The 27,547-nt window shown below is 45.3% G+C and overlaps 1 protein-coding gene across 1 annotated transcript in view; it reads left to right on the top strand.

The window, feature by feature from the left end:
• The window catches only part of SRCAP (Snf2 related CREBBP activator protein), a 1,275,580-nt gene extending 1,252,313 nt beyond the window's left edge, over positions 1-23,267 (top strand). Inside the window, exon 34 of the mRNA XM_069201690.1 lies at positions 16,693-23,267. Within this exon, the coding sequence (XP_069057791.1) occupies positions 16,693-21,564 (4,872 nt within the window). The 3' untranslated portion in view covers positions 21,565-23,267. The remainder of the gene's footprint in view (positions 1-16,692) is intronic.
• Positions 23,268-27,547: the final 4,280 nt, after the last annotated feature.

Genomic DNA, 27,547 nt, shown 5'->3' with positions numbered 1-27,547 from the left:
TTTCGAAAGGGCGTGCCTTCAGCCGTGGCTTTCACAGCAGCCCGTATGTCATCGCCCGGTTTTGTTCTAGAACGAGTTACTGCAGCAACAGCAGCCATGGCTACTGCTGATTTGGCTGCTTCATCAGCCAGTGTATTTCCAGCAACGTGTATTCCAATGCGCTGGTGTCCAAGTGTATGTACAACATTGACGTTTGGTAGCGTTTCCTTTAGATCCCCTGCTTCCCCCACAGAAGACTGTGTTTGATGGTGTTACCTTTTGAACCTCTGAAACAATTCTGGTGCCAGTAATGCAGGTATTCATTGAAGGTCTGGACACACTAGTACACATCACAGTCCGCGTTAGCTGTGCAGGATCTGTACGTTTCAGTGCCATCACCAGAGCCTTTAGCTCTGCTAATTGTGCAGTGCAATCCCCTAGGGTTTGCGTGAAAGTATGTTGTGGATAGAACTTATTATCCTCCATGTAGCCGCTTACGACTGCGCAAGCAGTGGAGTATTGATGATTTGTGCCTATTGCAGATTGTGCTGAGCCATCGGTGTGCATGACTCTTTGATATTGATCAACAGGCAATGTGTTTGCCGGTACTGGGTACTCTAGTTCATACTGCAAAAATTCTGCTGTTTGTAATTTTGGGTAAAAAATGTAGTTGACATCAGTCGCTGTCAAAGACGTTGCCCATTGAATCTACTGTGGATGTAATGCTTTAGCATTTGGACCGCTGGCTTTGGTAACAACCTCAATGGCTGGAATTGGCAATACGACAATAATGCGTTTCCCCTGGGCCAGTGGTCGTGCTTTAATGACTGCCATCTGAACAGCAGTGAGAATTTTCTCAGTGGGAGCAAAGCGTTCTGCTGTAGAGTACAAATGTGATTTGTATGCAATCGGGACTGTCTCACCCTCATTGAAAGTTACATAGGTGAAACCAGTGGCACCAGCAATTAATCTGACCAGATGTTTTTTATTGTCCCTTGTGTGTAGGTGTTGTGCTGCAAGCATGTCTGTTTGCAAAGCTCTAAGAATGCATGTGTGTTCGACTGTCCACAATTTACTGGAATAGTCAGGATGTATTAAGTCCTATAAGGGTTTTATGTGTGATGCGTAATCTGGAATGTAAATTCTCACAAAAGTTAGGAAACCCAATAGGGATTAGAGTTTGTTAATGGTATTTGAAAGTTGAAACTGCGCATTTTTTCAAGAATTGTGGCGCTAGGCTGTTTCCTTGACTTGATAGCTCGTATTAAAAAAACAGGACGCTAAGCAAGGCTATTTTTGTTTTCTTGAATTTTAATTTATAGCCGAATTTAGCAAATCCTACAACAATGGGGGGGATACCCATCTTAGATGTTGCAACAATTCATCATCCTTGAAATAGATATCATCTACATAGGACAGTGCTTCAGGATCCGTGTCGTGCAATATTGAAGTCGCATGAGCCGCAAACAGTCCTGAACTGTTCTTGTACCCCTGGGGTAAACGAAAATGTTCGATGGCATGTGTAGCTGCAGATACACATGTTGTGCATAGCCCGCCATCTGGTGTTGAGCTTAGTGCGCTCAAACTTGTTAAGTCTTTACTCTCAGGTGCTATATTTTGGCAGAAGAAACCATTGGAAATACCCAGTGTTTTGTATTTTTGCGCACTATGTTGTTCGTAAGTGCTGTGCTGTGAGTTTTGTATAGCATATGTGTGTGTATGACTTTTTAAATGTCTGTATTCTGACTGTTCTGTACAAGTGGTCCGGTTTAGCCACTGGAAATAGAGGATTATTAATTGGTGAGACACAGGGTTCGATTACGCCCTGGTACTCTAGATGTGTGAGGATTTTACTCACACATGCTTCAGCATCATGTTATATTGGATACTGAGATTGAGGATGATTTTTTTTTATTGGAATTACATGATAGGGGGAATCTTTATCCCACCCTACATGGTTGCGATATAACATGGGTGCCTGTGTCAATGCCCAATCGATGGCGTAGGATTCTGCGAGCTCATCTGATACAAGAGGCAAGAAAGAAGGTTTGATAACATCTTCCCCATATGGGCAAGTACGGACAAATTCAGGCTGCCAATCCCTTTCTGCCAGTAGAATATCATAAATGTTAACAACGTGGTCCCAGAAGATTTGCTTAGATTGTGTGTTCAATGTCTCCTAACTGTAATGTTACTTTTTACACCCTATCAGGCATGGAAACACACGTCTACAGTTTCAACTCATAAGAAGTCATCAGTTGCTTTCACCTCCAGATGATCTTCAAGATTCATGCGAACTATTGTGACCTTTGCCGCGCTTTCTAGAAGCACTAGTGCCCACTTCTTGTTCTTCAATAGAGCCCTCTTCTTGAGTGGCATGACTAATCGCAACTGCTGCCACTTTTTTTTTTTAATTGGGGTTTTTGCTTGGGAAGTTTCTCTTCTTTTTTTTTTTTGCAGAAACTTCTGTAGAGTGTTGTGATTCCTGTCTCGGTTTCACATACTCTGTTCTTCGCTCTCACCGCCCATATCTCTCACTGTGTTTTTCCGGTGAGTCCTGAATGGAACAAGATTGGCGTGTATCAGTATATTGATATCTGTCAGGTGTTATTATATTATCTCTATTTCTGAGATTATATCTATTCTGTGGGGCCTCCGTATGCAAAGATATTCCTCTTTCTTTTTTAGGTGTTTGTTTTTTATCCTAGCATTTCTTAGAACCCTCAGGAGCTTGCTTGGTATAATCTTTATTAGATTTTCCCTGAAACTGTGATTTTGTGGGTCTGGCCCCCAGACTATCTCAACCAATACTAGAGTAGGTCTCCGCAATAATCTTTGGCAGCTCACGTTCTTGATCCTGTGGAGGAACGTCCCAGAACTGCTAGTGCAACTGCTTCCCCTTTAAGGTTACTTAATATTATTGAAGATACAGTGGAAAAATTGCCCATAAGTTGCATCCCCAAGTCAAAGCAGCCCCGTATTCATCTTGAATTTGTTTAAACACTTCCAGTAGATTGGCAAGTGTCGATGTACTGTGTGCAGTAGTATAGAGCGTGGCAAATACCATGCCACAAGTATTGCAGTTATCTACTGTGGGAACCATCCCAAATGACAAGCACATACTTAATATTCTATGCTTATCCTGGGTCCCGTATGGGGAAAATACTGCTTCCAGTGCACTTATTTTTTGAGCTAACCAAAATGGAATTGCTTCTCGTTCGGAGGGTGCTTTACCAATGATCGAATGTACAGTTGCAGGCTTAATGTCTGGAGTTACTGCATGTGGTTGGGCCTGGGCAGCACGTGCTGGGTTTGTATTTAATGTTTGCATTACACACATTACACACATTACTAATAGTCTCTATATTGCCGTAAGCTCAGCATATAAGCAACGGACTTCAGCTACCGTCAAGGTTGCTGTAGGAGAGTGTGGTGTATATGTGGCCAAAAAAGGCCAGGTAGGACCATCATTACTTAGAGGACCTAGCCTAACATATAGAATTGTATGGAGTAGGGTGCCATCAAGCCAATTATTATGTTCTTGAGAAGATAGAGGTATTTCTAAATATGCATATGCCCTGTATTGTACAGGTATGTTTGCAGGTGTATAGTGATGAAATGTATTTGTGTTCCCATCAGCTTCTGGAAATGTGACCCAAGAATAGAACATTTCTGTTCTATAGGCTGGATGAGCCTCAACAACAAATGTAACTGGACCCCCCTGGGCTGTTAGGCCACGTGCCAATAAATGTGCATTAAGGGGCGGTCGCATATTGACTGCAATTGCTACCTGTTGCGGGTTGGCCATGATGAATGGTAATTTTTTTCTGAGATAAGCACACCAAATAGGGATTATCCTTTTAGAGTTCAAGCTTGAACAACCTACGGCGTTAGTTAGGTACTCCCTACTTAGCCAAGGAGAAAAATCCTCAATACCACGGACGTCTCCGTATATAGTACTAAGGTGTCTTTGCATGTAGTGAGACAGAGGTACTCAGGAGGACCTGAAAATTATTGCCTGACCAAACGTTGGCGGTGTCATGTCGCGTAGGCTGTATTATCCTAATGAGACTACTGGTTTCGGGCGGTAGAATCACTTGTGCTGTGGGGGACTGAGTCTGACCCACTACAGGTGACTCCTGTTGGCCTAATCCGAGTTTTGTTCCTGCTAACTAGCGGTGCCTCATCTCCACCCTAGAGCAGGGATGTGTTGGAAAATGGGTTATTGGCAGGGCAGGTAGGTACCTACACCTAGCAACAAGCCACAAACCTCCACAAAAGTACAGTTAGGTCTCAGTAAATTAATCCCAGCTCTACCCTTGGTAGCTTAGCATCGAGCGTCAAGGCTTAACTTAGGAGACAAAGTGTAAAGCATTCAAATATCACAAAACAGTAATTAAATAAAACACAGGAAACAGTTTAAAAATCCAAAACCAATTTATAAAAATAGCTTATATTTTTATCTTTAAAATGACACAAAAACGATTAAAATCGGTTCAGGGGAACCGGAGATATGAATTTTTAAAGTAGTATTATTTTCTAGCGCTCAGAAACGAAAAGCGCCAATCGGGTCATCTGGTTGCACCAGGACCGGGGCCAAGTCAAACTTTCAGGCCGACCGCGATGGAGCCCTGCTCGGCTACAAGTCGCGGGAGGCCTCGGTTAAAAAGTTACCTTCTGACTTAGTCTCTTTTTCGATGTTTTTCTTCCCCGGGACGAACCTGCCAGTTGGATCCGACCTCCTGGAGCCCTTGTCCGGATACGCGAAGTCGGTTTCCTCGGTGGTGATTTTTACCTTCGGACTTAGTCGTTTTTTCGAGATGAAAATCCTTCGACCGGGGTAAACCTGGATCTTGATCCGACGTCCGTGGAGCCCTTCTCGGATACGATGGCTGGAAGGTCCCGGTCAACTTTTTACGTTCGGACTTAGTCTTTTTTTCGGATGTTTTTCTTGACCGGGACGAACCACGAAGTCAGGCCGGGTCGCGGTTGAGGCAAGCCGGCTAGAATTTCCGTGTCGAGTCGGTCACTTTATGGAGCTTTTTTCTAAAATTTCTCCAATCTTTTCCAAACTTCTGGGGCTTCACCCAGATGTTCTTTTAAGGTTCTTTTGGGGTCCACAGCTCACCCCAAGGGTCCAGAAGTTCTGTGATGGTCCTTGGGAAGTGCGGACTTCAACTCCCAGAGTGCACCTGGCGCAAACTCCTTTTTGGCCACTGGACAGTGGTCAGCTGGTCGCTTCTTTCAGGAGTTGGTGCAGGGGACTCTGGTTAGCAATTTTTCACCTGTAGCAAACAGGGAGTCCCTCCTTGAACCAGTGGAAGCCAGGCAAAGTCCTTCTTGTGGTGAAGCCCAAGTGTGCAGCTGGTGCAGTCTTTCTGAGTGCAGGGTCCAGGTGCAGGCCAGGGGTCCAGCAGGGCAGTCCTTCTTCTTCCTTAGTTCCTTTCTTGTTGAATTCTGGAGGGGATCTGAGGCGTGGGTGCAGGTCTGCCAGTTTTATCCTTGCTCCTGGGTGAAAAGCAGGGGGGCCCTGGTCCTCCAATCAGGGACAGGGTCGTCCCCCTGTGATGACCACTTCCTGGGAAGTGTGGCAAAAATCCATCCCAGAAGGCAACAGTCTCTAAAAATCCAAAATGGATGAATCTGATTTTTAGAGGAGAGATCTGGCTGAGCCCACCCACTGGTGTGGCTAAAAATCATAAACACACCCCTCTCCTGCCCTCTCCTAATCTAATCAAGGGGGCACCTAGCTGTCTGGGGTTGCAGGATGTGGGGGTGTTGCTGGGTGCTCCAGATGTCCTTCTCTGCCTTTGAAGACCAGTTTGGCAGCCCTCCCCCTTCCTGCCTCACCATCTGCTGAGGGGAGATTCTCTCCCCCAAGCACATTCCTTTGTGTGAAGTCAGGCCACTTCACACCTCATTAAAGTAGCCTGGCAGAAGCTGCTGCAGGCTGGCCAATCAGAGCACAGCAGCAAAAACAATGCAGAGCTGAAATTGGCAACTTTTTAGGTAAAGTCTAAACTTTTTACCTGCACTAGTTATATTAAATCCAACAACTGGAAGTTGGGGGATTTATTATAACAATCAATTTGATACCAAATTCTTGGTATGTAACATTTAAGGGGACTTTAAAATTTAAAATAAAGTCTGCCCATTCTAGCCTATGAAGGCCATTTACTTCAATGAGGGAAAAACGAATTTGGCTGTTTTTACCTCACCAGGGCTTATAAATCTATTTTTATAAAGTCCCTGCTTATAGTTACATGGCACCCAGCCCTAGGGGCACATAGGGCACACCTTAGGGGTGACTTATATGTAAAAATAAGGTAGTTTAAGACTTTGGAAGTACCTTTAATTCCAAAGTCGAATTTGCATATAACTTTAATTTAAAAGCAGCCAGCAAGGCAGGCTTGCTTTTAAAATGACACTGGGCACCTCAGCAATGCACCTAGGTGTGCACCACATATGCTGTGGTCCCTAAACCTACATGCCCTACCATATACTAGGGACTTATAGGTAGGTTACCTTAGCCAATTATAATTAGCCTAATTTGCATATCCATTTTACACAGAGCACAGGCCCTGGGACTGGTTAGCAGTACCCAGGGCACCATCAGAGTCAGGAAAACACCAGCATAAAGTGGAAAATGGGGGCAAAAAGTTATGGGGCCTCTGCAATCAGCCCCAGTTTCTCACACAACCCCCCCCAGCCCACACGCCCAGGAGACTCAGCCCAACCCTGGGAGAGTCTTCCTGGCTTGTTAGGCGAGGAAGACAGTGAAGAAAACTGGCTGTCCCTTTGCAGGGCCTACTCTGCCTTACATCCCCCTGTCAGGGTCACTCCCTCTGGGTAGTGAAGCCATCCCAACAGTAAAAGGACCCAACTCAAACTGAAACTTCCCTCTAGGGGGGTCTTCCTCCTCTCTCTCTGCCAACTTGGGTAGTGAGGTGCCCACCTCCCCTACTCCAAACTTTGCTAGGGCAACACCTAGCTTACCCAAAGAGGTCACCCAACACTTGAGCAACCCCACCATGACCAATAGGGTCAGGGGGCCTATTTTGCTATTGGCCCTGGGGTCTGCCTCCCAGGCCAAGTACAGTGCTGCCAGGAAGGCTAGCACCCAGCAGAGGCTACTGACAGCTGTCAGTACCCAGAACCACACCCTAAGCTCTCCACTGACAGGTGGCTGAGCTGCTTTAGGGGCATCTTTGGGGTCCTGGCACCCCTCTTGCTGTCTAGAGTGGGGGGCTACCACTTCCTGTGGCAGACACCCTCCTTCCACTCTCCCTTCTGTCAGTGCAGGGGCAACACCTTGCATCTGGACAGCTGCCTGACTACTCAGGACTTCCTTGGGGTCAGGTGAGGCCTCACCAGTGCCAACTCTGGGCTCCCCCCTTACTGGGGCAGAGGGCCCTTGGCTCCCTGGAACTCTCTTTAAGAGTGGCCTACCCTTCCTTTTCTTCTTTCCTTTTCTTGGGGACCCCTGTCTCCTAACTGTAGGGACTGACTCCCCAGGACTTTGGGTTGGGGGGGCGCCCTGGGCGACCACCCCATCTGTGACCAGACTCACCTCTGGGAGGTCATTGCCCAGGATACAATCTAGGGGAAGGTCAGCACTGACTACCACCCTAATCCAGTCAAGGATACCCTCCCTCTCTAGGGGCACTATGGCTACAGGTTTGGAGGTGACCTCCCCTGTGGCTATCCTGACTTTCTTTGTTTTTCCTGGGACATACATGTCTGGGGTCACTAACCTGTCACTCACTACAGTGTGACTGGCACAGGTGTCTCTCAGGCCAGTGGTAGGGATCCCATTCACTTGAATGTGGTGGAAGTGCCTACTCCCACCCTCAGGGATCACCAGCTTACCATCTGGTCCTGTCTCCCAGCACAATGCTAGGAGGACTTCATCATCTGAGGAATCCTCCTCTATGGCTACACTGGACAGCCCAGTGCTAACCACTTTCTTTGGACAGGCTGCATCTCCTCTGAAGTGACCTGTCTGCTGACAGTCAAAGCAAGCCCTACTGTCCAAGAGCTTTTTTAACCCTGGGTCTCCCTGTCTCTGCATGTCAGATTGGGAGTGGGATTTACTCTCCTCCTTCTTAGGGTTCTGGGGTACAGAGGGAGTCTCTGTGGTGGGCTTACCACCTCCCTCCTTAGGTTTTTGGGGACCTGTCCCCCCCTTCTTGGAGTCTCCCCCCTGGGACTTGACAACCACCCTGGTTCTCAACCACTCATCAGCTGCCTCCCCTAGCTCTCTAGGGTTGGTCAGCTTAGAGTCCACTAGATGCTGGCGTAACCTTTCTTGGATACAATTGGTCAAGATGTGCTCTCTCATGATCAGATTGTATAACCCCTCATAAGTATTTACTTTGTTGCCAATAATCCAGCCCTCTAGTGCCTTTAGTGAGGTGTCCACAAAGTCAACCCAAGACTGGGTACTGACCTTCTGGGTGTCCCTGAACTTCATTCTATATTGCTCTGGGGTCAGACCAAACTTCTTGACTAAGCACCTCTTCACACTAGGGTATGAATCTGCCTCCTCCCCCCTTAAGGTCAGAAGCCTATCCCTCCCTGAGTTGGGGACCAACTCCCACAAAAGGGAACCCCAGTATTGAGGCCTAACCCTTCTCATTTGGAGTGCCCTCTCAAAGGCCCCTAGCCACTTATCTATGTCATCCCCCTCTACATAAGCAGGGACCACCCCCTTGGGTAATCTGGGGCAAACTCCCCCACCCATGGACACCTCAGCTTCTTTATCGCTGCTTCCATCTCTTTTTTCTTTGTATGCCCACTTTTTCTTTTCTAGGGCCAGCTTCTCTGCTTCCAAAGCTATGTAGGCTAGCTGGGCTTCCAGCTCTCTTTCCCTGATGGATGGGTTCTCTCCTCCTGAAAGGACCCTCTTCCTACCACTAGCTTTGGGTCTGCCCCTAGTGACTGTATCCAGTGAGGACCGTTCCTCCTCTTCCTCACTTGGGGTCTGATGCCTTCCCTCCCCTGAGTGGTTAGAGTTAGCATCTTCCTCTTTTTCTTCCCCCTCTGGAGCTTCCTCTGTCTCTACCTCTTGGGCCTCAGCCCATGCTGTCAGGGATTTAATCAGGATTTCCTTCCTGAGATTAGTGGTTGCAGGCAACCCTCTTTCAACACACAACCCCCTAAGCTGGACTACTGTCAGTGTAGGTAGGCTAGCCAGATCAAGCTCCATGGTTCCCTAGTTTTGTGTCAACAAAAACTTTTTGCAAAAATTGGAAACAAGAATTTAGAAAAATTACAAAAATTCAATAATTGAAATTAATCCAAATTAATTTTAAAAAAAATTAAAATTAAAAATTAAAAACAATTTTTGCACTAGGACAATTTAAAGGATTTTTAATTTGTTTTATCTAAAACTGTAACGTGATATTGAACACAAGTACAGGATCCCACCGCTGCCACCAATTATGTTGGAAAATGGGTTATTGGCAGGGCAGGTAGGTACCTACACCTAGCAACAAGCCACAAACCTCCACAAAAGTACAGTTAGGTCTCAGTAAATTAATCCCAGCTCTACCCTTGGTAGCTTAGCATCGAGCGTCAAGGCTTAACTTAGGAGACAAAGTGTAAAGCATTCAAATATCACAAAACAGTAATTAAATAAAACACAGGAAACAGTTTAAAAATCCAAAACCAATTTATAAAAATAGCTTATATTTTTATCTTTAAAATGACACAAAAACGATTAAAATCGGTTCAGGGGAACCGGAGATATGAATTTTTAAAGTATTATTATTTTCTAGCGCTCAGAAACGAAAAGCGCCAATCGGGTCATCTGGTTGCACCAGGACCGGGGCCAAGTCAAACTTTCAGGCCGACCGCGATGGAGCCCTGCTCGGCTACAAGTCGCGGGAGGCCTCGGTTAAAAAGTTACCTTCTGACTTAGTCTCTTTTTCGATGTTTTTCTTCCCCGGGACGAACCTGCCAGTTGGATCCGACCTCCTGGAGCCCTTGTCCGGATACGCGAAGTCGGTTTCCTCGGTGGTGATTTTTACCTTCGGACTTAGTCGTTTTTTCGAGATGAAAATCCTTCGACCGGGGTAAACCTGGATCTTGATCCGACGTCCGTGGAGCCCTTCTCGGATACGATGGCTGGAAGGTCCCGGTCAACTTTTTACGTTCGGACTTAGTCTTTTTTTCGGATGTTTTTCTTGACCGGGACGAACCACGAAGTCAGGCCGGGTCGCGGTTGAGGCAAGCCGGCTAGAATTTCCGTGTCGAGTCGGTCACTTTATGGAGCTTTTTTCTAAAATTTCTCCAATCTTTTCCAAACTTCTGGGGCTTCACCCAGATGTTCTTTTAAGGTTCTTTTGGGGTCCACAGCTCACCCCAAGGGTCCAGAAGTTCTGTGATGGTCCTTGGGAAGTGCGGACTTCAACTCCCAGAGTGCACCTGGCGCAAACTCCTTTTTGGCCACTGGACAGTGGTCAGCTGGTCGCTTCTTTCAGGAGTTGGTGCAGGGGACTCTGGTTAGCAATTTTTCACCTGTAGCAAACAGGGAGTCCCTCCTTGAACCAGTGGAAGCCAGGCAAAGTCCTTCTTGTGGTGAAGCCCAAGTGTGCAGCTGGTGCAGTCTTTCTGAGTGCAGGGTCCAGGTGCAGGCCAGGGGTCCAGCAGGGCAGTCCTTCTTCTTCCTTAGTTCCTTTCTTGTTGAATTCTGGAGGGGATCTGAGGCGTGGGTGCAGGTCTGCCAGTTTTATCCTTGCTCCTGGGTGAAAAGCAGGGGGGCCCTGGTCCTCCAATCAGGGACAGGGTCGTCCCCCTGTGATGACCACTTCCTGGGAAGTGTGGCAAAAATCCATCCCAGAAGGCAACAGTCTCTAAAAATCCAAAATGGATGAATCTGATTTTTAGAGGAGAGATCTGGCTGAGCCCACCCACTGGTGTGGCTAAAAATCATAAACACACCCCTCTCCTGCCCTCTCCTAATCTAATCAAGGGGGCACCTAGCTGTCTGGGGTTGCAGGATGTGGGGGTGTTGCTGGGTGCTCCAGATGTCCTTCTCTGCCTTTGAAGACCAGTTTGGCAGCCCTCCCCCTTCCTGCCTCACCATCTGCTGAGGGGAGATTCTCTCCCCCAAGCACATTCCTTTGTGTGAAGTCAGGCCACTTCACACCTCATTAAAGTAGCCTGGCAGAAGCTGCTGCAGGCTGGCCAATCAGAGCACAGCAGCAAAAACAATGCAGAGCTGAAATTGGCAACTTTTTAGGTAAAGTCTAAACTTTTTACCTGCACTAGTTATATTAAATCCAACAACTGGAAGTTGGGGGATTTATTATAACAATCAATTTGATACCAAATTCTTGGTATGTAACATTTAAGGGGACTTTAAAATTTAAAATAAAGTCTGCCCATTCTAGCCTATGAAGGCCATTTACTTCAATGAGGGAAAAACGAATTTGGCTGTTTTTACCTCACCAGGGCTTATAAATCTATTTTTATAAAGTCCCTGCTTATAGTTACATGGCACCCAGCCCTAGGGGCACATAGGGCACACCTTAGGGGTGACTTATATGTAAAAATAAGGTAGTTTAAGACTTTGGAAGTACCTTTAATTCCAAAGTCGAATTTGCATATAACTTTAATTTAAAAGCAGCCAGCAAGGCAGGCTTGCTTTTAAAATGACACTGGGCACCTCAGCAATGCACCTAGGTGTGCACCACATATGCTGTGGTCCCTAAACCTACATGCCCTACCATATACTAGGGACTTATAGGTAGGTTACCTTAGCCAATTATAATTAGCCTAATTTGCATATCCATTTTACACAGAGCACAGGCCCTGGGACTGGTTAGCAGTACCCAGGGCACCATCAGAGTCAGGAAAACACCAGCATAAAGTGGAAAATGGGGGCAAAAAGTTATGGGGCCTCTGCAATCAGCCCCAGTTTCTCACAGGATGATTGGGCAACTGATTGCATGACACAATTGACTCCTCGGGGAAATCGTGGTCACTCAGATCTCATCCGTTTCTCTGTTACATTAGTCACACATATGCAAGGGCAATCGGAGGCAGAGTATAGTTCAATAAGGTTTTATTGAAGTAACTGCGTCTTAGATAATAAAGCATGCAATAACTAGGATGATGAAGCATGACAGGATTAAAATTGTGACATGGAGAGTAAAGCATAAAAATAACGCTTCCATATTGTCACTACAACCGTTAAGACTAGTCCTGCCTAGGCTATGTTAGAGCACAGCATGTTAAGCTCTAATTCTGCCCGCCCGGTTCCCCTGGGAAGACAAATCAAAATAATATACACACAGTTCCAAAACACGGGAGGGTTTCTTTCAGACTGATGGTTCTATATTTGATGGAAAATCAATTTATTTGAAGCAAGTGCCCTCACTCACCTTCCGGTGACATGCTTCATCATAGGGCTATGCTCCTCGTCAGGCTGGCGCTGCAATGCCTGACGGGCCCCACAGGGGGGCTCTTTGCCGGAGATCTTTTGTGAATAGTGAACAACCTTTCAAAAGTATTTTAAGGATTGGTATAAAGGTAGTTAAAAATGCCTAGAGGTAAAAAATTATATTTATTATGATACTAATACCTCTGACATGATTAAAAACGACATATGGGGATATAGTAAAATAATGTCTACACTCCCCAAATGACAGAAAGTAATGTAATCGCAAAATCTCTGAATGGAGACTAGTGAAGGTAAACACAGGATCCCGTGTTACTCTGTATAATAGGTCAACATGTTTCTCGCTGTTTAGTCAGTAAATGATCTAGTGCGATTCGTCAGGACCTTGACACGTACCTAATCCTTTAAGCAATTAGGGACCTGGTATAAGTACGGTGGTACCCACCACACACCAGGCCAGCTTCCTACAACCCCCCTGACTGCCACAGAACCAGACGATTCCCAACGCCAAAAGGTACCCCGGCATCCACAGACACCTGTCCTTGGGGAATCCAACCTTCGGTGCAGCAGCGTCCAACAGATGCAAACCCAAACCCCCGCTCCATCCCCACTCCTTGTCCAGTCTTCGGTTTCCCAGAACTGATCCCCTGGACTTCACCTGCAGCATCTTTGTGGCCCCCCTATAGGAAAGCATTTGTAATCGGACGCGGTTTGCGCACCCTGCACCCAGCCGCCCCTGCTGTTGTGTATATTGGGCAGACCTGTGGCCCCCATCTGTGGTCCTCTAAACCCCCCAGGTCAACCGTCCCAAGATGTGGGTACTTACCTGCATGCATAGGAGCCCATGTTAAACCGACCTCAACTTTGACCTCTGCACCCGACCGGCCTCTGTTGCTGGTGGTTGGGATTTGGGGTTAACTTGAACCCCAATCTGTGGACATCCTAACCCCTGAAGACTGGAACTGTAAGTTTTGTACTTACCTTGGAAATGTATTAACTTTTCTTCCCCCCAGAACAGTTTCTGAAAAATGCACTGTCAACTTTTAAAACAGATTATTGCTATTTATTTAAAAAAAAAAAAAAAAAAAACATATAACTTTCCAATTTGAAACAAAGCGGTATTGATACAAATGTTGGATACTTACTTGCAAATGTACCTACCTGCAACTTGAATCTTGTGGTTCTTGAAATAAAGTAACAATATATATTTTTGCTATATAAAAACAATTGGTCTGGAGTTAGTCATTGAGTGTGTGCTTCATTTATTGGCTGTGTGTGTACCACAAATGATTTACATTACCCTCTGATAAGGCTAACTGCCTGACCACACTACCACAAAAGAGCATGAGCATTATCTACTTTAGCCTCTGTTAAGCCTCTGGGGAACCCCTGGAGTCTGTGCACAGTATATCTCATTTGGATATAGTTTATACAGAGCCAGCTACCCACACTAATACTATCCTACCATCATTGGTAGAGGTTTCTTAGTGATGTTTTCTTTGTCTTTATGATGACATTACTGTGGTCCTTTCCACAGTATTGAAGGGGTGTTCGTACATGGGTTCTTATCCCATTATGGGAGCAATTAGCTTAATATTCAATTTTGTTAGTTCGCCCTGAACACTGATAGGTCATATGAACATGGATTTTCTTAATTCCCTATTTTGATTGTTTGGCTCTTTATAGGTGGTTCCTCCCAGGAGACTTGAGTCTTGAAATATGTTAGGGTTCACCTACATTCTTATGAATGTCGGACTATTTGTATCATTCTAGACCGGTTTTGTTGTAAGAACATAATTTCAGTGGTATCGATCATGGGTGATCTATACCCATGTTCTTCATTTTTTAAAATATTTTTTATTACTGTGGTCTTTAGCGCAGTTCTTTTACTAACGAGATTATCATGAGTGCATAGTCTCTTCCTCCAGTACTAGACCAATTTTCTTCTGGATAAAATAATTTCAATGTTGTTAGGTCACTTGTGGCACACAAATGACATGCTAACATTGATAAGAATATGTCCATATGCATGGTTTATGGTTTTATTACCTGTGGTTACTTCCAAAGTTTTTGATGTTGTAGAGTATATTTTTACTCTTCTTAATTATATGATTATCCGGTCTTTTTTCTCTAGTTATAGACTGGTTTTGTAATACTTAGATTTTTTTCAAAGGTCTCAGTTCGCAGTCCCTCCTCTAGGTCACTAAGCTTTGGTATCTGATTCTAAAGTAATAAATCTGCGGCTAGATGTCTCTATCAGATGGACAAGCTACTTACCTTTGGTAGCGCACTATCTGATAGAGACGTGGTCTAGATTCCTTAACGACCCATCCTCCCCGCTCTGCAAACTGAGTTCCTCTTTTGTTTCCGAAGATTTCATTATGGAAAGCAACACCTAGAATTCAGTGGTTATTTGACACAAGGGTCTCTTTTTTATTTAATGCATACTTTCAATAGGCAGTTTCTATGTGTGGCTCCACATTGTGAGCATGAAATATAGTCACAGAAGAAACTGCCATAGGTGCGTCGACGAGGGAGTTATATGGACTCTGTTGACGTCCCGTTAGGTAGGCGACTTCAATACGGAGTCGGACGACACCCTCTACCAACGCACCCATGGACGTCCTATAGAAAAATCTTCCGGATTCAGGCATGCACCTGGGGACGATTCTAAAGTAAGGAATCTGCAGCTAGATCCTGTCTCTACCAGATAATGCATTACCGAAGGTAAGTAACTTGTTCACTAACACTAGTAGTGTTTAAAAACTGCTGTTCTTGGCAGTGAGCTGTCTGGCCTAGTGTCTTAAGCTGAAGTGGGGCTATGTTTATTTAAGTTGAATAGTCTCAGTAGCATAGTTTGCATCCTTGTCAAGAGACACAGGAATAGTTGGGGGAGGTATGTGAAAGGACTATTCCATAGTCCATTCTTCTAAAAACTGGTGACTTAATGAATCCTTTAGTTGTCTGGAATGGGATGGGTGAGAAATTCTTTCATAATTGAAAGCATGCCACAGTGAAGACGTCCGTCCTTATTGCTGGGGTTAAAAGATAATTGACGTTTCTAGCCAGTGGAGTGAAATGCACTGTGCCAGAGGAAGGTGTTGTTAAGATGGGTGCTGGAAGAAGAAAAGTATGAGGCTTCAGTTTCAGTATAAGTGTGGTAAAATACAGGAATGTGTGGTTGTGAGACACCTAAAGATGCATCACTGGAGGTGAGATGTAAAAGATAAAAGGGAAAGATGATTTGAGTGTTGTTATTGTACAGGTGATATGAGAAGGCAAAATGTCGTCACCAAAAAGGTGGACTACAGTGAGAAGTGAAGAGGTCTAAGGGCTGATCCTTCTGTTCTGGGACACCCCGTGGGATTTGGTCGGTGCAAATGTCAGTCCAAAGCAGCCTTGTGGTAGCAGTTGGAGAGATAGAAGGTGAACTCGCAAAGTTATTGATGCCAAATGATTCTTGAGAGGAGTAGTTTAGGATGATCAACAGTGTCAAATTAAGCTGCTAGGTCAAAAAGGATAAGAATGGAAGGGAGCTAGTTATTATGTGCTGTGGGCACCAAGTTAGATGCATGTGTGAATGCTTTTTCTATTAAATGGAGGGAGCAAATTCTGATTGGAGGCTTTGGTGGTTTTGAAAGAGATGGCTTGAGATGGTAGAATTGTTAGAATATCTTCGAGAAGAAGGGCATTTGAGAGACTAGGTGATCGTTGACGAGACTAGGGATTAACAGGAAGTGTTTTTGTAATGAGAGTGGCTGAAATGAGAGGTTAGACAAAGTGAGGTGTTCACTAGAGTTTAAATTCTGGCCCCTTTGTAACTGCATTTCGGTTTTCGGTTTTAACCGCCACTCAACACTCTAACCTCAGTTGCAGAACTGCATATCTGTAGCTTTCAAGCTGGATACCTGACAATCTTATGTCATAATCCATGTAACTATGAAGGTTTATTTCTCCCTCCATGATAATGAGTGGAATATTTCTGTTCACCTTGTACTCCTTGGGGTGTGGTAGTCTTCTTAGGGTTGCAAGTCCCCTCTGCAGCTTACTTCTCTTTGATACATTCCTCTTACAAAATGGAATACTATGTCTCCTCTCTATCCCCGATTTTCTGTATTATCATTTTTTCTGTCCTGTGTCAATACATGTATGTTTTACTGCTCATTGGGAGGTGCCCTATCCCAAGTGGTGCCCTTTTATCTTCCTTACTAACTAATGTATTATTTTGCTAGTTTTGAGTAAATGTACTTAAGAACAACATATTCTGCTTTTTTGCCAATTATAAAATGTTTTTTTTCCTTTTTTAGGAACAAGTAGAAGCGGCAAGGAAGGACTTGGATCAAGCAAAAGAAGACATTTTCCATCTGCCTGCTGATGATGAGGAGGACTGGGTCTCTGAAGAGAGTCAGACTAAGAGGAGCAAGAGGTCTAAGGCATTTAACAGGCCCGAAAGACCTGGCACCCGGGTGAGCGAGAGGCTCCGCGGCACTCGCTCATCAGGCTTGGAAAGTGAGGACCCTTCGGTTGTGGCCCCAGTGGAGCATTTTCAACCCAGGCAGGAGGCAAAGAAGCTAAGCTTGGAGCTTCAGGACAGGGTACAGCAAATAAGGGACGTCTCTTTCATGCAAGAGATGAAGAGTCCAGTCTCAGAAGGGAAGAAGCTTTCTAGAGCTTTACAGAGTTCACCAACAGATATTAAAGACTATGCGTCTCCTCTCAAACAGGAAGCGGATGAGCTGCTTCTCATGGACAAACCTGTCAATGAGCAATTACCAGTAAACAGGCAGCCATTGATTCAGGTCCCTACCCAGAAGCTAAGATCACTGGTGATCCCAGAGGCAACATTTGTAAAGACAGAACTGCTACTCGAACCAATGAGCAGCAGAGTGATGGCTAGTGATGACTTGTCCCAAGATGATGGTGTAACTCCTTTGTTGCTGCCGTATGCCATTGAAGAGGAACAGGGTGTCTTGTTCAGCAGAAATGAAGCTCCGCTCCAAACATGTGAAACAAAAGGCCGTTCCTTTGAGGTCTTCCATTTAGAAGAACAAGGGGGGGTTATGCCTGCAACAGAGGAGATCCGGCCTAGCCTTCCATTGGGCAGAAATGAAGTGCCTTTTGTTTCTGCTGAAAAGACCGAAAAATCAGAACAGCCAGAGACTGTTGATTATCCAGGATGGGCTGACTTCCCGAGCAATAAGACTCTTGTAACAAAAGACTGTGCAGATCTTCCAGACACCTGCCATAAAACTGCTCTTCCACTGGAGAACCCTCCTGACACAGACTCTAAAGCCCAGAGAATGCTGTCTAATCGCTTACTTGAAGGATCGCCAATGGAGGGATTATCTCTTGTAAAGGACCAGGTGGCAGCAGAGCCAAGCTTACACATGACCACCAGCAGCCAGGATATTTCTGATACAATAATACAACAGAAAAGTAGCTGTCAGAGCCGGAAATTGCAGACTGACTCTACTTCAGCAACAAATAGGCTGACTTTTCCATCATACAAGGGCTCAACTGAGAAAGTCCAGAAAGAGTTGTGGAGCTTAACATCCTCTAATATTTGTGATGTCCAGAGTGAAAACATGCTGTCCCAATCCAAAGATTTATTGAAGGAAACAAATATAGAAACAAAGCCATCACCCATGTCTGAAGTGCATAAACAGAGTGTAGAAGCTGCTCCATGCATGGAAAATATATTATTGCAAATTCCAATCGCCAACCACACAACCATGGAACTTCCTTCCAACAGAGACCCACACATCTCAGGTCTGGCTGTTGTTGTGAAGTCAAACTATGTACCTGATGATGGCATCCCCCAAAACTCCCAGGAGGGTAGTGTAGATGGAACAGAGGCATCCAGACTCACAGAAATGTCTGAAAAGCAAATCATGACATCTAAGGTTAAAGAAATAAATACCATCTCTGATACCCATGTCCTGATGACTACAGCCTCATCACCTGTGGTGTGTATGGCTCTAATGGACGCAGAGTTACTGCACCAGAGACCAGAATTATTACTTGGAAAGTTACGATCTCATAATGCATCATTACAAAGAGACAGTGTGGCAGTGAGGCAATCTCTTGGTGACAGCATTAATATTCCAGGTGATAGAGAGAAGAATGCAATAGTTGTAACACATATGGAAGAGACAAAGACTGAGCCAAACTCGCTAAGGAAGGTCCCCCAGTTACAGGATGAGGCAGGTCTCAAAAGGGCCTCTGAGGAAAACCTTTGTCACCTTCCCCTGGCTTCAAAAATTCCTAAGAATGAGCATACATCTCATCAGAACCTAGATGAAACTTCAGAGAATGTAGACATCTATTGTTCTCAGACAAGGTCCTCATTGAAGTCTTTCATTGCTGATGAGGCGAGAGGGGAGGCAGCAACAGAGACATTAGAGGACTCTTCACTGCGAACACCAAGGCGTAGAACATGTGCAGATGGAGAAATTCTGCAGAATCAAAAAGAGGATGATTCTCCGACTGCCAAAGTCTTGAGAAAGCTACCTGGTCGCATTGTTACCATTGTGGAAGACCGCGTGCCAGCAAAACGCAAGCGCAAACCATACAGTTTTCGTACTAGCTTATCCAGCCCAGGAGAAAGCTCAGCCAACAGCATCTCTGATACAGATTCGGCTGGCAAGGAAATGCAATCTCTGAGAGACTATCCCACCAGGAGCAAGATTGGGCTGGAAACTAAAGAGAAAATGAAGGTGCAACAGAGGGAAGACAGCAGTCAACAGACAGAGCTACAGCCGCGCAGCCTGGAGATCTCGATGATGAAACCTCAGGAGTGTGATACTCCAGTCAGGTCTGAACTGTCTGAACATTTGTCTGTGAGAGAGAGACTTGGGACCAGAGAAGATGGCTCAAGTGTGACTAGCTCAGCCACAAATAGCAGACCTGACTTTGAGCCTTCTACAGGATCCCAGGTGAAGCTATCACCACTAGCGATAAAGCGGAAAAGAGGCCGACCTCGCAAGATAAAACCAGAGCATTCCTTGGGCCGTAGATCTCCTGAACCTACTTCTCCAGACTGTAGCTCACTTGAACTCTCTGTGCTGGACTGCAAAACCCCAGAACAGCTTTTTCCAAACTACAAATCTCCAGAGCAAGCTTCTCCAGATGAGACAGTCTCACCATCTACCTTTCCTTGCAACAAATCACTGAATACCTTTACCTCCGACAGCCAGCTTCCAAATCAGAGCCCATTATTGGAGACTTCGCCACAGGGTTCCACAAGCCCCAGTAGAGATACAGTTGAAAGTCCTAACAGAGCCAAGCAGCATGGCACGACACATGCCGTTAGTCCAAAGCTCAGCAGAATATCTTGTGGTACAGAAGAGGAAACACTTCAAATTATAGAGCTTAATGCCAAAAAGAAAAAGGACCTGACAAAAGCAACTCCAGATCAGATTAGTGTGCTGTCAACGGGCAAAAGTGAAAACCCTTTACCTGTAGAGAAACGTAAGCGTGGAAGGCCACCCAAAGTGCGAGAATCCAAAACAAGCTTGCCCCTGTTGCCATCCAACCCTTCCTCAGTTTTGAAAACTGAGCAACTGCTGCTCCCTTTCGAGAGCCATAGTAACAAGACTTTGTCTGTGTTAATGACCAACTCTGCTCTGCCTACTAACATCTTTAAGAGTAGCCCCAGTTGTTCAGCAGTTTCAACACACAGTGGTCCCATCCCTGCCAGAGTCTCAGCTGACTGTAGCTACACCACCTCAGGTTTCTTGACTGATTCTAGTTCCACCCCCGCAAGAGTGTTGGCAGCCGGTTGCTTCCCCCACAATTCATGTGACATTAGCTCCAATGCTACGGGTGTCACTTCTGATGCCAGCTCCACTTCAGCAAGTGTCATAGCTGAAGCTGGTTCCTCCCCTACAAGAATCGCAGCTGATGATAGCTCTACACAAATCTCAGATAACTTGAACTCCTCCCTCAATTCAACAAACACTATTTCCATCACCACACAAATCTCAATTGACAATAACACCACCACATCAAGAGCTTTTGCTGATGCTAATTCCACCTCCATAGGAGCCTTAACTGATGATACCACTACTCCTGCAAGTCCACCAGCAAACGTTAGCTCAGCACTTGGAAGATTTTCAACAGATGCTGGTTCCAGTTCCCCAAAAGTTATGACTGACACCAGCTATACTCCTCCGAAACGAAAACGTGGTAGGCCCCCAAAGATACAGTCTCCTCCCACAGGGGAGAAGTGCCCTCAGCCTTCAGCATCTGAGCGAGAGAGCTCATTGGATGAATCAAAGAATCGCAAGCCACCAACCAAAAGAGCTACCCGCAAGAAGCGCAAACTACGTGCTCAAGAAGCACAAAGAAGTTTGAAACTCCCACACTCTCTGGCCACCAGTAAATTGTCGAGGCAAAGCCAGCTGTCTGACAGTGAGACATCTTCCTCATCAGAAAGCCCACCCCTCACCAGGCTGGCCAAAGTTAAGATGGACTCTCAGGGGCCGAGTAAGGCAAAGGGAATGGAATCCGAAAATAGCTGGACTGCAAAAGTCTTAAAGAATAAGCTGACTTCATCTCCCCGAACGGAAGAGTCTGAGGTGCGAGGGCTGTCCTTGTCCAAGCCTGACACTGTTCTCTCTGACAAAGCCAGTGAGTGTTCCATCAGTACCAGAACAAAGAGTGAGTCTGTTTTGTTAAAGAAAGTAGATGACACCTCACAAGACAGCAGTGCTTCTGAGATGAGGTCACTGCGACGTGAGGATAACCCACGTGGCCGCTGCACCAGGCAGACCCCGAGCGAAATCTTGTTGCCTGCCTTAGAGAGGGAGAAGCGCGTTCCTAGAAAATCAAAGAGGCAAAGCTCTTCAGAAAGCACTGTCACGCAGTCAAGAACTAGAACCGATTCTGACTCTACCAGTGAAGATGATGTCAACCGGCCCCATAAACGTCCAAAGAAGGAGACCAAGCATTTCAGGAAAAAACATGGGAATTCATTTGCATCAGAAAGTGTAGGTGACCGGATTCTGCGCAGCGTGGCAGCTGCTGCTGCTGCGGCAGCCATGTCACCAGCAAGTAACACACGCTCTAATTCAATCACACACCCTCCATCCTCAAACCCAACTGCTGTCACTGGGAGAAAATGTGGGTCTTTAACCATCACGACTTTAGGTAACCGAGGTAGGAAACCAAAAACGTGACCCAATATTCTAGTTCACACAGCAAATAATAACAGCCCTTGAAGGCCGGATTCCATTCCCAAAGGCTCTAAGAGTCGACAAGTGCAGTAGACGGTGAAGCAATTTTATCCACAGAATCCATGGCCCCTGCATTTCTGAAGTGCAGTTTTACTTTTTTCTGACTGTTAACCACTACTTGAAAGAAACAGGCTAAACCCAGCCTAGGTCAAGGGTGGTGTGTAAGTGTGATGTATAAAATGGCTTTCCATCCCTTCCACATACATACTTACACATGATAATAAGAGCTCGGAGTAGGAAGGGTCTATTGTGCTAGGCCGAAAATGGAGACTAACAGCCATTAGTAAAAAGGCAGAAAATCACCTGCTGTGGCATCATCTACACAGAAGAGGGATGAAGAGAGGAAACATGCAAAACGCAGGTGGTGTTTTTTCCCTGCTCCCGTCTCAAAGCCAGTTTCCTCCAGTGCCGTTATCTGCCTGGTTCTTTTCATTTTCACCCCTAAACGCTGTGTAACAATATTTTTTTTAAGTGGTGGACCACTTGATTAACATGTACCATCATGCCCTAGTTCTTAAATCCCCTTTAGTCACATAAGCTCAGAAAGGAATTGAATTGGTTTTCAGCATCACGTCTCTGGCTTCGATAAATCAAGCAGCTGTATGTACTGTATTTTTCTTCACTCACAGTGACTCCCAATTTCCTCACACGTTCTTAGCAGTGTAAACACCAGAAAAACAGTCATCTTTGTTTCCCGCTCTGAAAAGCTACCCCGAAGCATTTCTCTGAACTTAGCAGTGGTAGGTATGAAGCGGGCTTTAAGTGTTATTGCCAGACAAGGCTGCCTTCTCATCTCTATCACGGAGCACAAGCTGGGTATATTCCTTTACAGCTTCCTACAGTGGTGACGTCCTCAACAGTAGACGTTTTGTAGTGAGCAGACTAGCCATATCATTGGCTTTGTTGCTTTGATCGCTTCTCTTTCCCAAAGACAGTGCAGAAAGTAAATCGCATTGTTGAGAATACTTGAATATTTTTAACCTGGTTTCACTAAACATTTGACTGGAAATCTTCTTTACCCTGGCATGGAGGGGCATAAGACACTTGTGAGCACCTGGACTGTGCAATTCAGGTGGAGTGGGCAGAAGACTGTGTCCATCTTTAACCAGTTTTTTGTTTGCGTCCGTGTAGTAATACATTTTTTTATTTTTCATTTCAATTATGTGACCAAATTGAAAATGGCAAGGTACTCTTAACTGGGGAAGTGGAGAGTCATCTATAGTAGGAGATTCACTGGGCTAAGAGTCAGTAAATTTTATGCTGTTCTGTCTCACGTTCTCTTCACAGACAGAGGAGCAAATGTACAGTGTTTTAATGATGTAATTACACTCTCTGTCCCTTAGACATTTTGTGAGTTTTTGTGCACAGTCCTCTTGTAAAATAGTTTCCTTGAATAAAATCTATGCAAAGATTATTTTGTATAGGAAGCACAGAAAGCTAGCACCAGGTGGTGCTTGCAGGGACAAGAAGCATCTCTGGGTTATTGAGGTTGAGATGGGTTGTAGTTTCTCTGCCTACATGCCTCCATTCCTTGCCCTTTACCCCCCCAAAAAATGCGATCTGAAAGCATGTTAAATTGTACAGAAGTCAGCTGAGATCTTTCTCCAGATGAATGCTATCAATAAAGTGTTAAAAAAAAAAGACAATTTTATTTCTTTGTATGTCTCACTTTGCTGCTCTGTGTGATATTATTCCTTTTCGTGTAGAGTGGATCATAGAGGGGAGATAATGTCTCCGCCGATGGGCTGTAAAGAAATTGGGACTAAATGTCCACCAGGTGCCTTGGTGTTGGATTTTGAGGTTGACTTAAATTTGTAGTAAATGTTGTACAATCTAATGATTGGATGCAGAATTGCTCAGATGTTTTTTAAAATCTATCTACACACCTTTAATCAGTAATAACAAATAAGGCTCTGTTACTTACATGAAAAGTGGCCCTGTGTCTGTACCCTAGCCATTACGTGTGTCAGGCCCAATTTTGGACAGCCTACGTTCCACTGTTTTGTAGTGTCATTCAGTGATAGAAGTATTTTAGACTCTACACCTATATTTCTCATATGCAGTGTTGTGTGTTAGTGTGTGCAAACAACGACATCCTGACTGGATAAACAATAAGTCAAATCTGTCTGTTGTAGCATAGACATGCATAGTTGACATGCAAGGTTTCCTTTTGCCGCGACCCTAGATGCGGATCCTGAGCTTGCTCTCCATTGCTTTTTACTGCATTGTTTTCCACAGATGTTTTGCAGAATTAAAAGGTTTCCTTGCAGTGTGAAGAAAATTGTAATTGCTTAGAAAATCCGACCTTAAACTCTTTTGCATCAGCAAGCGAAAAATGCCTGCTAAGGCCAGTATGACATTGTAGTAAGAACACAAGAAGTAAGGCTTGGGCTTTCATTGTTAAAAGCTTTGAAGCAGTATTATTGCACAACTGATGTAGTGGTATATCAAAACACCACAAAAATCCTGGTAGAAGATATTGTTTATTGTTGAGAAGCTGTCTTTATTTTGCAATAGGTGGACCAAGCTAGAAGCCTTCCTCGGGTTGAATCAACCCTGGATGTATCTGCTGGGTTTCCACTAGATGCCCCAGTCCTTCTAATATTTGGCCATAATTGTTTGCATACATAGGAAAATATCTGATAGAGACAATTAGTTACAGATTCCTTACCTAGAATTCTGCCCAAGCGCCAGACTAGATCCGGAAAAACTTTTAATTAGTACACCTTCTTGTCAGTAGAGGGTGCTGTGCGTTTCCATTACATCGTCGTTCACCGGATATGACATTGACGGAGTCTGTATAATCCCTCCAACGATGCACTGATGTCAGTTTCTTCTTTTTCGTTCTGCAATGGGGATCCGTAGAAGCTGTTCCTCTACCTGTTTTTGGCCTCCCTTTTTCGATGATTTATCGTCTGTTGAAACAGCATGTATGCCTTCTGGCTTTAAGCCTTGTGGGTCTTGTGCTAGATGTCTGTCACAGGATCTCCGTTCTGTCTGTATGTGGTGCTTAGGCACCTACCACAACATCAAAGATTGCAACGCCTCTGTCAGCACTTGAGGCCTGAGGTGTTGTGGAAGCAGCGGATGAAGCTCCTGGCGGCAAGGTTGTCGCAGTCTTCCCAGGACTCCTGTAGGTGTTGAAGTCTTTCTTCCGAAGCCCGTCCCTGCGAACGTTGTAGGAGTTGTTCGCGTGTGGCTAAATCGATGTCCAAAGGTAAGTGTTGTCTGCGGTTGAAGTTGTGTCCTTAAGCTTCACAGCCCCTACGCAGCTTCTCATGTTTTTCTGAGGACGTGTCTGCACACGAGTCCGCTCCGTGTCTCCTGATTTTTCCTGGCGCCAGGGCAACTTTGGCCCAAATGCATGATTTTTACTCATCCCTGCATGCCATTTTTGGTGGTGCGCCCTCAACTCCCTGATTGTCATCTCTCCAGAGTCAAACGACGAACCTTCCGATGTCGAGGTCCCACCCTCTCAACGTCTGTCGATGCATGGAGCAGCGCCCATGGAGTCTGCTCCCTCCGATTCTTGTTCTGTCTTCTAGGGCCCACCCTCCAGTTCCTCAGTTGGAGGGGCATATTTTGGATTGTCAGCCTCCCATCTCCAACACCATTCTGCTTCCACAGTCTGATTGGTTATTTGATTTGGGCAATGCTAGTGGCCTGGACTCCTCCACGGCTTCCAGCCTCCTGTCATTTCCTGGGTTGGCTTCAGAGGCAAGTTCTGCTCTAGTAGACATTTTAAAAACGTGTTTCAGAAGTGTTGCACTTACAACAGCCTACTGTTCAATTATCCACGGACCCTTTACTTGATGTCTTGCATCCTAACCAGTCTTCCGTGGAGCAGGTCCTTCCTTATTTTAAGGCTCTTTATGATATACTCTTGGAGGTTTGGGCCCAACCAGTATCTGGTCCCCCTGTGGAACACTCTATTTCACATAGACACAGAGCAGCCCGAAGGATCCATCTTGCCTCCGTCGGCATCTGACTACTCATAGCTTTGTGGTGCAAACTGCTTTAGCTGCACAGAGTCGTATGCATGTTCCTCCTGTCCTGCCAGAGCAAGAGGTCAGACAGCTGGAAGCTTCTGGTATCTGGATTTTCACCTCATCTAGCTCTGCCTTGCTCTCAGTAAACATTTACTGTGTTCTTGCTCGCTCCTCCCATGTTTTGTGGGACTCAGTGGAGCGCATTTCGCCTTCTATACCTGACGAGGTTAGAAATGTTCTAGTTTCCTTAATATGGGATGGTCAGCAAGCTGCCAAGCTTATTATCAGATGTGGTGTAGGAAAGGACACTCTTTTTGGCATTATCACTCCCACTTTTTGCTTTCTATCAGTTTGCTTAGACTGTTTTCACTGGAATCCTGCTAACCAAGACCCCAGTGATTGTGCTCTCTCCTTCTAGATTTGGTTACTTAGCATCTTTGTGCATTTCACAATTAGCATATTGGTGTCCCCTTATAAGTCCATACTATATGATACTTAGATACCCAGAGGGACATTGGGGATCCCCCATTGGCTGCAGCATGTATTATGCCAACCATGGGAGCTCATGCAAAATGTGTCTGCAGGCCTGCCTTTGCAGCCTGCGTGAAAAGGTGCATGCACCCTTTCATCACAGGTCACTGTAAGTCATCCCTAAGGTAGGCCTTCCTTGCCCAGAGGGCAGGGTGCAGGCTCCTATGTGTAAGGGCACCCCTGCATGAGCAGCGGTGTCCCTATGAACTCCAGCTCCATTGCACTGGACTTCGTAAGTGAGGGGGAAGTCATTTTCCCTGTGTACTGGACACAGGTCACTACCCGAGTCCAGCTACATCATGTTAACTCAGAACCTGGGCATGTTTGGTATCAAACATGTAGGAATCATACCCCAGTACTGTTGCCAGTATTGGTTGCATGATTTCATGCACTCTGTGGGCTCCTTAGAGGACCCCCTAGTATTGCTCCTACCAGTCTTCTAGGGTTTTTCAGGCAGCCCACGCTGCTTCCGCCCCTCAGACCGGTTTCTGCCCTCCTGCTGCTTGACCAGGTCATCTGAGACATTTGCTGACTTAACGGGGTCCTTTCCCATGTGAGTCGTGTTCAGTTCCCTGCTCTTAAGAGCAATCGCAGAAGGCTTTTGGCCATCTTTTTATGTTGGCTGTTCCCCTATGGGGACCTTTTTAGGTACTGCCTTTGGGAGTAATTACTCTATGGTTCCTTGCATAAGTAAGTACTCAACTGGTATGTTTGGTCTTCCCCCAGTTTGGTGTGGGGGGGGGGGGCACCCTTTTTTTTTCTTTTCTTTCCCAATAGGTGACAGCCAGTGTTCTGATTTCAAATTCATGTTACATCTTCCATTGGAAGTGTCCCTAGTTATTACGTCCTTTTTGGTTTTCTACTATGCAGAGGGTACACTATGCCCCCCTTATGGTGTACCTATGCCATTTCTGATTTTCATATGGACCGCTATATTCTCTTTGTGCATTGGCCCACATGTTTGTTTGACCATATGCCACAGTATTTATCCTCTTCATGGACATAGCAGTCCCCATTCTGATTGTGCATATTCCTCCTTTGTACATATATATGTATGCTAACTGTATTTTCTTAACTTGCTGCTCCAGTTGTACGGCAAGGTCAGCATGCCTTACTTCTTTCTTCATCCCACCCTGTTCTGCAATGGTTAGGGTCTTCAGTTCTGTTATCATGGGTTCTTGTCTTTATTGAAGACTGCTTGCCCTGCCCTCTCAGGTTTTGTGTCTCTTACCGTTCTGTTTGGTGATCTTGGTCATCTTTTCCCAGTTGGATTATAGTGATTTATTTCAAAACTTCTTTATTACAAAAATGTAAAAATCCAGCTTAAACAGAAACACTGAGAATTTTTTTGTTTGTTATGGATTTCCAAGTATAATTGGTCTTCACTCACCAATTTCCTTTCCCCC

The sequence above is a fragment of the Pleurodeles waltl genome, chromosome 7, assembly GCF_031143425.1.
Source record: "Pleurodeles waltl isolate 20211129_DDA chromosome 7, aPleWal1.hap1.20221129, whole genome shotgun sequence".
In the NCBI taxonomy this organism is placed as follows: Eukaryota; Metazoa; Chordata; class Amphibia; order Caudata; family Salamandridae; genus Pleurodeles; species Pleurodeles waltl.
Note: the sequence above shows the minus strand (reverse complement) of the source record. Positions and strands in the feature narration are given on the sequence as shown.